The 11,663-nt window shown below is 52.2% G+C and overlaps 1 protein-coding gene and 1 long non-coding RNA gene across 9 annotated transcripts in view; one reads left to right on the plus strand and one right to left on the minus strand.

Moving 5' to 3' along the window:
- Positions 1 to 5,828, plus strand: part of CELF5 (CUGBP Elav-like family member 5) — a 51,550-nt gene extending 45,722 nt beyond the window's left edge. For 4 of the 7 annotated variants that reach the window (XM_030845808.2, XM_060297387.1, XM_030845809.2 and 1 more), the window contains exon 12: positions 746 to 4,154. In XM_030845808.2, the coding sequence (XP_030701668.1) occupies positions 746 to 873 (128 nt within the window). In that variant the 3' untranslated portion in view covers positions 874 to 4,154. Of the gene's footprint in view, positions 1 to 745; positions 4,155 to 4,979; positions 5,189 to 5,501 lie in introns of those variants that run through there. The other 3 variants (XR_009563576.1, XM_060297386.1, XM_060297385.1) reach the window with 3 other exon arrangements.
- LOC132597150 (uncharacterized) lies at positions 4,717 to 11,335 on the minus strand. 2 transcript variants are annotated; one of them, XR_009563577.1, is made up of 3 exons: positions 11,267 to 11,335; positions 10,993 to 11,102; positions 4,717 to 5,180 (listed from the first exon to the last, which is right to left on the minus strand). It is a non-coding gene; the product is annotated as an uncharacterized lncRNA (long non-coding RNA). The 2 variants fall into 2 exon arrangements; XR_009563578.1 differs by lacking the exons at positions 4,717 to 5,180; positions 11,267 to 11,335 and adding exons at positions 5,192 to 7,352; positions 8,205 to 8,444 and having other exon boundaries at positions 10,993 to 11,249.
- Between the last annotated feature and the right edge of the window lie 328 nt (positions 11,336 to 11,663).

The raw sequence follows: 11,663 nt of genomic DNA on the forward strand, positions 1-11,663 counted from the left end.
CTGGTGGAAGCTTAAGGCGGGGGTGGGGGGATGCTGGAGTGTTTCTGATGGCCCAGGGTGAGGGGGGGTCTGGGACTGGAAAGAGAGACAGAGACCAAAAGAGAAGAGACAGAAAGGGAGGAACAGAGAGAAGAAACACAAAGACACACACACACACACACAAAGACAGAGAGAAACAGAGAAATGGGACTGGAAAGAGAGACAGAGACCAAAAGAGAAGAGACAGAAAGGGAGGAACAGAGAGAAGAAACACAAAGACACACACACACACACACAAAGACACAGAGAAACAGAGAAACAGAGAGACAAGGACAGACAGACAGACACAGTCACATGGGCAGACAAGACCCCAGATGGATAGAGATCTCAGAGGAGGCACAGGGTGGGCATCCAGAGCCTCGAAGGAGGCAGGCATGGGGTCTGGGGAGGGAGAACATGGCCCTCCCGGGGCCCCCAGAGACCCAGCCTGTCCCCCACGTCAGTTGGGAAGTCTCAGCAGAGCAGACCCCAGGTAAGGAGCGAGCGCCCCGTCCCGCAGGCACGCAAGCCCAGTGCGTGTCAGAACCAGGCCAGAGCTGCTGTGTGTGCTCTGCGAAGCCCTCCCACCTCCCTGGGCCGTCTGCCCCTGCGAGCGTACACCCCCGCCCCCAGGACCCCGCGAGCCGGGCAGCCAGGGCTGCAGCGCTGGAGCGAGCAGAGGACGCCCGCGTTGCCCTCCATCGTGGGTCCACCCCGGTCTCCGCAGGCTTCGTGAGCTTTGACAACCCGGCCAGCGCGCAGACCGCCATCCAGGCCATGAACGGCTTTCAGATCGGCATGAAGAGGCTCAAAGTGCAGCTGAAGCGGCCCAAAGATCCGGGACACCCCTACTGACCGGCCCACAGCGCCCCGAGGCTGCGGGCTTGGCCCAGGTGAGCCGCCAGGCGGCCCCGCCCCTGCTCCCGCCCCCACCCCGGTCTTGTCCGCACCCCCTCCTCATTCTCCAAACCCTCCCGAGGCTGGGGGGATGCTGCAAGAGGCTACAAGGAGCCCCCAGGTTTGGTTGACGGGGACAGAGCTGGACGAAGACACCCCCAATCCCCCCCCACCCCCCACCCCTGTGGTCAGGGCTGGAACCGGAGCAGTAGGATGGGGTTGGGGAGGGTAGTTAGGGAATCCTTCCTGGAGAAGGCTTTGAAGGATGAAAAAAAGTTCACCTGAGAGATGGGGCTTGGTCTGGGGTGGGGGCGGGCTCTGGGGCGGTGTTTCTGTCCTGTCCTAAGAATCTGTTCTCTCAGCTGGGCCCCTCTGGGAGCTCTTCATTTGGCATAATTCATACCCAGTGGGTTGATGGGAGAGTGGAATATTTGCCCCACCCGACAGCATGCGGCGGGGTGTGTGTGTCGGAAATCCCCTCGAACAAATGAGCAAATCCCCAAGAGTGTTTGTGCCATCAGAGTGAACACCTCTTGTCAACTCATCGCTTCTTTGGGGAATGAGCCGTGAGCCTCAGGGGCCAATGGGGAAACTTATAAGTGAGCCCAAGCCTTGGCAAGCCTCATCTGTGAAATGGGCCCGTGCCTGTGGCCTCCTCCAGGGGTCGCGGGGCGGAGTCACAGGGCACTCGGTGTTTTCCCGGCTGAGCCCAGGACCAACCACCTGGAAAGCTCTGGATAAGTCGTTTTGATATTTTCCTCTTAACCGCCGTCACCATCATCATCACAGAGGCTCCTCTGGGGTCTGGTGCGAAGCAGGTGCTCAGTGAGGGGCTGCTCCCAGACCCTGCCGGGGCAGCACCCACAGATTCGAGGGTGTTCAGTCACCGGGTCGTGGGTCGTCGGGGGCGCGCTCGCGGAAATCCGCCACCAGAAGCCAACAACAGGATATCGGCGTGCTTTGAACATGCTGACAGCAAATCCTCACTAAGCACCTACTGTGCGCCAGACACTGTTTCCAGCACCACGAACGAACAGAAATGGGGGCGGGGAACCGCTTCGTGGAGCTTCAGGGGCAGGGAGCTGGGAAGAGGAGGCAGAAAGAAATGTTTGTCCCCAGTGGCCGGATGAGGACACGGGCTTGGCGACCCTCGGTCCCTTCCAAGCCAGGTGTGTCAGCCTCCAAACCCCGAAATGGACTCTTTCTGCAAAGGTGGGGGCCCTTGGTTCCCAGACCCCAGCCTGGCCAGGGCAGGGGGTGGGTGGGAGGTGATGTTGTCGGCCGACGTGACTCTCCCGCTCCCAGCGCCGCGCCCTAACGCCCCTCCCTTCTCCGCCAGGTGAGGGGCCTTCCCACTTCCAACCGATCCAGGACTTTTACGTAAATTACAACTGAGTTTGGACACCAGCCCCCCCCTTCCCCCCTGACCCCCTCCCCATAATGTGAAACGCTGCCCAAAGCCACATGGAATGGGGAGGGGGCTTCATGGTCTGCGGGGGACTCCTGAGTTGGGGGCCAAGGGGTTCACTGCCCCCTCCTGGGAGATTTCCTCGCTCCCACCTTCCTCCCACACACACAACCTTTGTGGCTTCCCCAAATGAAATCGCAACTTTTCCTATATATATATATGCATATATATATAGAGCTATAGACAGTATATATATTTTTTGAGTATAGATCAAGGGACCAAACTTTTCCGACTTCCTTCCATCCAAGAGAAGGTGACCCTGGGCCGGTCACTCAGCAGGGACGCTCAGAAGGGCTGAGGCTGGCGGGGCAGCCCAGTGTCCCCCACCTCCCGCTGTCATGTCAGACCAGGGCGCCGGCCAAGCACTGGGAATCATCAGCCAACGCGATATACCTCCAGGACTTTTGACACCCCCCTCCCCCCGCCATCGACGATTCTCGCGAGCCTGTGGGCTCAGCCGGCTTCAGTGTCCCTGGTCCTAGCTGCAGCTTCTGGAACCCCCATCCCCTTCGTTCCAGGGCCCTGCCTTCCCCAGTTGTAGGCACAAAACAGACCCCTTGGCCTCTCCCACCCTCTCCCCTCCCCAGTCATAGCCTTACTCATGTGACCAATAGCCCTTAGCTTTCCGTCGGGGACAGACAGGGTCGGGGGAGCCCCCCACCCCTGGAGCCCCTTCCCAAGGGTAGGCGGCCACCCTCCCTGCCTTTGGATCACCAGCCTGGAATTCACAATCTCATGACCAAGATCGCCACGTGCACTGGACAAGCCCAGCTTGCACGGGCTCAGCATCCCTTCACCGGAGATACCTCTACAAAGTTTTTTTGTTTTTTTAATCTTTCTGAGCAGGTACAAAGAAGAAAAGAAATGGGGGGAAAAATCAAACGACAGTGGATTTTTGTTTCCTAGTTGGGGTGGGGAGGGAAATCCTGTGGGGTGCCTCTGTATAGCTACCCAAACCGTGAAAACCCCCCTTGAAGCACAGAGTCAAGTTCGGTTTTTTTTTGTTTTTGTTTTTTGTTTTTTGGACATCCGGTGGGGCCTCGCGCCAGACGAGGCACCAGTGAACTTCATAAACTCAAGAAAAAAAATTTTTTTGAAAAGAAAAACAAAGCATTCCCTTTTGTTTCTACCAAAATGTGTTGACCGACCCAGAAAAAAAAAAAAAAGAAAAAAGAAATAGCAAAAAAAAAAGAAAAAAGAAAAAAAAAAGAAAAAGAAAAAATATCTTCTGACCAACCTGTTTCGATATTCCAGAGTTTGATAATTGTTCCGAGACCCTGTCTAGTGCGCCTGTGTCCTGTGCGTCTGCGTGTGCGTGCGCGTGTGCTCAGGGGTGGCGGGGCCTCGGCCGTGTCTGTCCCGCCCAGCCCCCGCCAGGCCTGCTTAGGAGTGCGTGCTGGCGTGCAGTGGCGTGTGTCCTCTGGTCCATGTTTACCGGCTGTAAATACCATTTTTATACTCCACATCAAAGACCTACGTGATTTGTACGATGTACTTTATTTCTGCTACAAGTAATTTCATGAAGTTTCAACTTGCAAACCGACTTTTGGAGACAAACCGCGCCACACACACACGCACACAGAGAGAGAAAGAAAGAGGAGAAAAAGACTTGGAGGGAACTTTGGGTTGACTTGGTTTGAATCTCGAGGTCCCTGTCACTGTGGCGTGTTTCAGGTGAGAAGCTGCAGACTTCATCTTCATGTCCAAAACGCCTCTCTTTGGTCTGGAGAAACTGAAAGTTTATTTAATAAAAATTTTACTTGCTAAAGGACTGGGTCCTCCCTCATTTGCCCTCTCTTGTCGAAAAAGACGAAGTACATCTGGCCGGATCGGGTGCCTGGGCTAGAGATAAATCGGATTTAGAGTGAAGGGGTGCGGGAGGAAAAGGGTCTGACATTCCCATGGCCGGGATTCGGACGGATTCATCCAGACACTGAAGAAATGGAGTGTTCTTTCTCAAGAAGAGCTGGTGCCTGTGTTTGTTGATTCACACATTCATTCAACAAACGTTTATTGAACGGCTACTGAGTGCCTGACCCTGTGCTGGCCACCAGGGACGCAGCAGTGACCAGATGGTTCTGGGCTCTGCCCTCAAGGACACTCACTATTCATTACACATTTTTGCAATTGGGGTAAAAATTCATGCAACATAAATTTCACCATTTTTACCATTTCGTAGTGTACAATTCAGTGTATTAAGTACATTCACAAGGTTGTGCAACCATCACCCCTATCTAATTCCAGAAGGTTTTCATCACCTCAAAAAGAAGCTCCGTCCCCATGAGCAGTCACCCCTGCCCCGTTCCCCTCCCCCAGCCCCTGACAACCATGAATCCACTCTCTGTCTCTGCAGATTGGCCTGTTCTGGACGTTTCCCATCGGTGGAATCACACCCTGTGTGTCCTGTGTCTGGCTTCTCTCACTGAGCATCGTGTTCTCAGGGTCCATCCACGTTGTAGCGACTGTCAGGGCTTCTCTCCTTTTCATGGCTGAGTGATGTTCCAGTGTGTGGGCCCTTGTTTCCACCTTTTGGCCATTGTGAATCATGCTGCTGTAATTATTCGTGTGCATGTTTCTGTCTGAACATCCGTTTCAGTTCTCTCAGGTACATACCTAGGAGTGGAATTGCTGGGTCCTGGTAACTGTGTTCCCACCAGCAACACGTGAGAGTTCCTGTTTCTGCGCATCCTCACCAATACTTGTTACACAATAGATTTGAGTTGGAATGTTGAGGGAGAAATCCCCGCATTGGACCTGACACAGTCAAGAACCCAGAAATGTGCCAAAGAGGTGAGACCTGGAGGAGATAAGATCTAAGAGATGATGTGGCTTTGGCTGAAAAAACAAAGCAGTTTGAGGCCCCTGCCCCACCCCAGTGAAAGCCTCAAAGGTCCTAAAGAAAAAAATTCCTGAGAGCTGGGATGGGGAACCATGGGCTCCAGGGTAAAATCCTGGAGTAGGGGTGTGAGTAGGGGGGATGGCCACACCAAAACTGAGCCTTTCCAAATCCATGGGAGGGGTACTAACCACTCGATTTAATGAGCTACTTAATATCCTGCCAGGGGCTTTGCAGAAACGATGTCTTTTAATCTTACCAAGGACTCATCCCATTTTACAGTTGAGGAGACTGAGGCTCAGAGACAGGAAGTGCTTTGCTCCAGCTCCAGCAGAGAGAACGAGGCCCATCTGGAGTGGGAGCTGGAAAGGTGAGTCTGAGTCCACCTGGAAGGGTTTTCCAGGTGGAAGGAACAGCCTGGGCAAAGGCTCAGAGGCTTGGCATGTTGTGGTCATTGGATCATTGGCTAAGACCACAGCACTGGGTGAAGAGATGGATGCAGAGATGACAGGGGCTGGGTTACAGAGGTTCTTTTGCGACTGAGCACCTTCTGTGTGCCGGACCTTGTCCCCGCCCACCCAAGGTTTCAATCAAGGAGAAAGTACTTTTGGACAAAAAATCAAAAGTACCCTATCCCCACAAGAGAAAGTAATTCTCAAGTACGCTAAAAGTTGTAATCACAATGAGACCAGCAAATCTGGGAGAATTTTTATTTTATTTTATTTTATTTGGCCGTGCCCCGTGGCATGCGGGATCTTAGTTCCCCGACCAGGGATCGAACCCGTGCCCCCTGCAGTGGAAGCGTGGAGTCCTAACCACTGGACCGCCAGGGAAGTCCCTGGGACATTATCTTGATGTCAGTTCGGAGCTACAGAGGATTTTGAGCAAGGGAGGGGTGTGATCAGGTTGGGGTGTTACGAGGATACCTGGGTGACCTCTGTGCTGCTGGTGGGGTGTAAGTTGGCACTCTGGAGAACATGGGCAGAGTAATATTCCTACCAAGCATTTATTAAGCACTTACTATTTGCCAAGCATTGTTTCAAGCCTGTGTCATCCAATATAGTAGCTACTAGCCACCTGTGGCTATTTACATTTCAATCCATTTATCAAATTATTACTTCACTTCCTCAGTCACACTAAGCCACATTTCAAGGGCTCAGGAGTCACACATCCATCACTTGGGAAGTTCTCTCGGACAACACTAGCCTCAACATTTTACACGACATAACTCAACCTGCCACAGCCTTGTGAGGTATGTCCTATTAATGGCCCCACTTTATAAGCCAGTAAACTGAAGCCCAGAGAGGTTAAGTGACCTCCCCGAGGCTGCACAGCAGTAATTGAACCCAGGCTCTCAGGCTGGTCTCTTAACCACTATACTATCCCAATTCCCTGTCCTGTGTGGTGGCTTCAATTTGAATGTATTGTTATTCAAGTTGTTATTTGCGATAGTCCAATTTAAGCTTTTAAATTTAACTCAAAGTCAGGGAATTCCCTGGCGGTCCAGTGGTTAGGACTTGGCGCTTTCACTGCTGGGGCCTGGGTTTGATCCCTGGTTGGGGAACTAAGATCCCTCAAGCCTTGCAGCGCATGAAAAAAAAAAAGTACATAAATAAATTTAACTCAGAGTCATTAAACATTTAGAATGTGCACCCGTGCAAAACAGATTCTACCTGAGAAGAATAGGGTTGTGCTTGGGATGGCTGAGCCCAGGCTGTCATGTAGGTGTTCATCCAGGGGGAATAGGCTAAGTGACACCCAGGGCATATCAGTTAGCTGTTGCTGCATAACAAATTAACCCCCCACCCCAAAATTTAGCTGCTTAAAACACTACACATCTATTATTTCACCCAGTTTCTATGGGTCAGGAATCCAGGAGTAAATTAGCTGAGGGGTTCTGGCTCAGGGTCCCTCAGGAGGTCACAGTCAAGACATCAGCCAGGGCTGCCTCGTCTGAAGGCTCGACTGGGGCTGGAGGAGCTGCTTCCAAGCTGGTTCCCTCCCATGGCTGTTGGCCGGAGGCCTCAGTTCCTCACCACGTGGACCTCGCCATAGGGCTGCTCATGACATGGCAGCTGGCTTCCTCCAGAGAGAGTGTGATCCAATGTGGGGGTGGTGGTGGTGGTGAGAGAACTAGAGAGAGAGAAAGAAGAATACATATATTTAAAACATTCTCTCTGAGGACGTGTATATGATTTTAAGAATGAGAAGATGGGACTTCCCTGGTGGTCCAGTGGTTGAGACTTCGCCTTCCAATGCAGGGCGTGCGGGTTTAATCCCTGGTTAGGGAGCTGAGATCCCACATCCCTCATGGGCAGGGAACCAAAGCATAAAACAGAAGCAATATTGTAGCCATTTCAATAAAGACTTTAAAAATGGTCCACATCAAAAAAAAATCTTAAAAAAAAAAAAAAAGAATGAGAAGGAAAGGCTAGACGTGGACTTCCCTGGTGGTGCAGTTGTTAAGAATCCGTGTGCCAATGCAGGGGAAACGGGTTCAAGCCCTGGTCCGGGAAGATCCCACATGCCACAGAATAAATAAGCCCGTGTGCCATAACTACTGAGCCCATGTGCCACAACTACTGAAGCCCATGTGCCTAGAGCCTGTGCTCCACAACAAGAGAAGCCACTGCAATGAGAAGCCCACACACCACAACAAAGAGTAGCCCCTGCTCGCCTCAACTAGAGAAAGCCCGCATACAGCAATGAAGACCTAATTCAGCCAAAACTAAATAAGTAAATAAATAAATTTATTTTAAAAAAAGAAAAGGCTAGAAGTGTATTCACCAAAATGACGACGGGGTGGCTTTGGGGGGAGTGAAGAATTAGAGGCCAAGATTAAGCAGAGTTGAACCTCAGCTGCAATCTTTACAAGGTGAATATATTTATTTTTCAGGAAATTAATAATTAAGTTTAAATACTTTTTTTTAAAGATGAAAGAATGGGAAAGACAGGTGTGAGAGTTATTTGGGGGAAAGTACCTACATGTAACTCAACTGCTCCACTGCCCTTCGGAGAGACCCTCAGAGCAAGGAATGGGATGGGGCAGCCTCCAGCCAACAGCCAGCGAGGAACTGAAGTCTACCAGCAACCACATAGGCTTGGAAGCAGATCCTGCCTCAGTCGAGCCTTCAGATGAGACCCCAGCCCAGCACAACACCTTGATTGCAGCCTGTGGGAGACCCTGAAGCAGAGGACCCAGCTGAGCACCCCAGATTTCTGAAACTGAGATAATAAATGTTTTAAGCCACAAAGTTTTAAGGTAATTCATCATGCAGCAATGGTAACTAACACATCAGCAAAACCTCATCAACTACAACGACAGAAACTACAAAGTACGTGGAATAAACCTCAGAAAAATCTGCAGAGAGAAAACGGTAACATTTTACTGATATACATTTTTTAAAAAAACAACCAACAAACAAAAAACCAAAAAACAGACAAGTGGTGAAGTGGATGACGGAGGTAGCCAGGGCAACTCACGATCTTAAAGGATCAGTTCTCTCCCTGATGAACCTTGAACATCATCACAGTTCAGATCCTTGCAATAGTTTCCTTGGAAGTGGATAAACCTATTCTCAAGTTCATGTGCATAATTGAATTGTAAGCGAAGCAAGGCTGGAATGTACCAAAATGAATGACTGTTTATTGAGCATATACTTCGTGCCAGGCACTATTCCCAGTGCTTTAGTTATTAGGATTAACTCATTTAATCACCGCAGCAACCCCAGGTGGTCGGATCTAGTTCACAGATAGATAATGGAAATACAGAGAGGTTGGGTGGCTGGTTGCAGAGCCTGCCCACTGGACCTCTGCGCCACACTACCCTATACAACAGTAAGACCCATTATAAAGCTACAATAACTAAAATAGCAGGTCATCGGTGCCTGTCCTGTTTTATTTACTCTTCTATTCCCTAGAGCCAAGCACATAGTATCTGCTCGCTAAATGTCCTAAACTCATAGTGCTTAAGTCTGGAAGCTTGAGCTTAAGTCTGGAGACTGCCCAGGGTTTGAATCCCAGTTATGACATTTATGAGACCAGTGACCGATCTCTCTTCAGCTCAGTCCCCCCCCACCTCTGGAAAATGAGTCTAATCGGGCATGCTTCTGAGGGCTGTTGTGGGGATGAACGAGTTAATATTTACAAAGCCCAGAGTAAGCACTACAGAAGTGTCAAAATAAATCAATCCCGCGGAAAATTCACTTTCCAGAGGCTTCGCTGCTGGCCACCAGCAGGGGGCAGCAGAGACTCACGCCTTCGTTCAGTAGTACTGGAGCCTTCACTTGAAATGCCACAAGCATATATTGAGCACCCAACGTGTGCCGCGCGCGCGCTGGGGGCTGGATGAGGTGGTGAGGAGATCCCTGGGCTCTCTCCTGGGACATAAAAGCTACCTTTCCCAAATTTCTTAGCCCGTCCCTTAAAGCCTGTGGGATCAGCCCCACCTCCCTACTGCCCCCTCCTCTCTCCAGATTGAATGTGGTCCAGCTGCCGGGCCATTGCACGTGCGGTTTCCCACGCCGGGAAACCCTCCTACCCTGGAGTTCTGAGGCGCTGGGTTGGGGTGGAGGCACAGGTAATCTTCCGAGCACAGGGAACGGTACTGGCCAAGGTGTAGAGTTGGGAATGACCCGGGCCCTAGTGACAGAACAGGGAGCCCTTCAGCCTGGTTGGCCTCAAAGCTACACAGAGGATGCAAGCAGGGCACGTGGTGGTCAAACAGGGTGTCACTGGACGGACGTGAGGGCCACGAGGACAGAGATCGGCATGCTCACATCTGGGTCCTCAGTTTTTGCTGAGCTATTCAAGGTGTGCGTGCCCTTGAACAACCTCATTCTCTTTCCAAGCCTCAGTTTCCTCATCTGTAAAATACTATGCACCATCCAGGATTGTTGATACGATCAAGAAGATTAATGCACACGAATAACAGCCGTTGTCATTATAATATAACATTGAGAGAAGGCAACACAGGATCTCCCGAATCAGAAACGTGAACTCTCGGACATCACTCCTACTGGATTCGAACGTCAACAGGCATTTACTGAGCGCCTGCGGTTTGCCGGGCGCTGCTGTAGGTAGTTACTGGAGACACAGCCGGGAACAAAACGCACCCAAACACCCCCTGACCACGCCCCCAGCGCATCGCCCCGCCCTAGACCCGCCTCCTCTCCGCCCCCTCTTTCCTGAGCCTACCAGAACGAGGTAGAGGTGGAGGTTATCTACATATTCATTAGTCCATCAGCCAATCCACAGCCTGAACTCAGGCCTGTCTTTGGAGCCTGGGTGATTGTGACGTCAGGAGTGACGCAGTCAGTGATACTTAAAGGCGCAGTAACCTCCTATAGAGTAGGGAGTCTGGAATAGATTTAGAGCGACACACACCTGCGTCTCTTTGGGGGTCTGTACAATACAGGTTGGGATGTGCGAGGCATAGAAACCAACTCAGACTAATAGCACCGAAAGAGTGTTGCTTTCGTGGGTGAAGTCAGGGATGCGTTTGGCGCGCGCACTCCCTGCCAGGCACTTGTCCAGCGCCGGGTTCTTGCCTGGAGCTGGAGCTTCAGCACCGGGGGTCGCGGACAGCTCCAGGGCCCAGACAGCGGGCCCTGAGTGGGTGGGTGTGCGGGTGTGTAGAGGGCTCTGGGGACAGGGTCCAAAAAGAGCCCTAGGCCCTCAGCCAGCCCACGGGAACAAGGGCCTACTCTCTCTGCCTGTCTGCCCCCCTATCCAAGCCTCAAAGGAGCCCAGCCCCCCAGATCTATGAATTCACCTGACATCTCCAGGCGGATGTTCATTAGGTCGAAACTGTTCCTGGTCCCCAGCCCTGCTGCTCCCACGTCGTCTCCATGTCTGCAGATGGCAGTTCCATCCTTCCAGGTGCTGGGGACAGATATCTTGATGTTATCCTTGACTTCTTGCTTGCTCACTCCATAACCAATCTATTAGGAAGTCCTGTCGCCTCTGCCTTCAAAAGTCTATCTTAAATCTGCGCACTTCTCCCCCCCACCTCTGCCTCCCCTTGACGCAGCCCTAGGATCTCCCACCTGGACCAGCTCAGTCCCCTCCATCCAGGCCCTCGGCTCCAGTCCTCACCGGCGCCCCCCCGTCTGTCCTCCCCGAAGCAGCCACCAGGGGGCGCCTGTGAGCACCTGAGTCACGCCCTGCCTCTCCTCTGCCCACAGCCCTCCAGGGTCCCACCTCCCTGGGGGTAAAAGCCCAAGTCCTTCCCGCGGCCCACAAGGCCCTGCACGGCCTGCCCCGTCCCCTCCCTGCCCTCCCCTCCTCCCTCTCTCCGCCTCGCTCACTCTGCCCCAGACACACTGTCCTCTTCGCTGATCTTCCACCATGCCAGGCATGGCTCTGCCTCAGAGTCTTTGCACTGGCTGAGCCCTTTGCCTAGAACCCTCTTTTCCCTGGATATCACCTCCTTTCCACTCACAG

The sequence above is a fragment of the Globicephala melas genome, chromosome 3 (genome assembly GCF_963455315.2).
Source record: "Globicephala melas chromosome 3, mGloMel1.2, whole genome shotgun sequence".
Lineage (NCBI taxonomy): Eukaryota > Metazoa > Chordata > Mammalia > Artiodactyla > Delphinidae > Globicephala > Globicephala melas.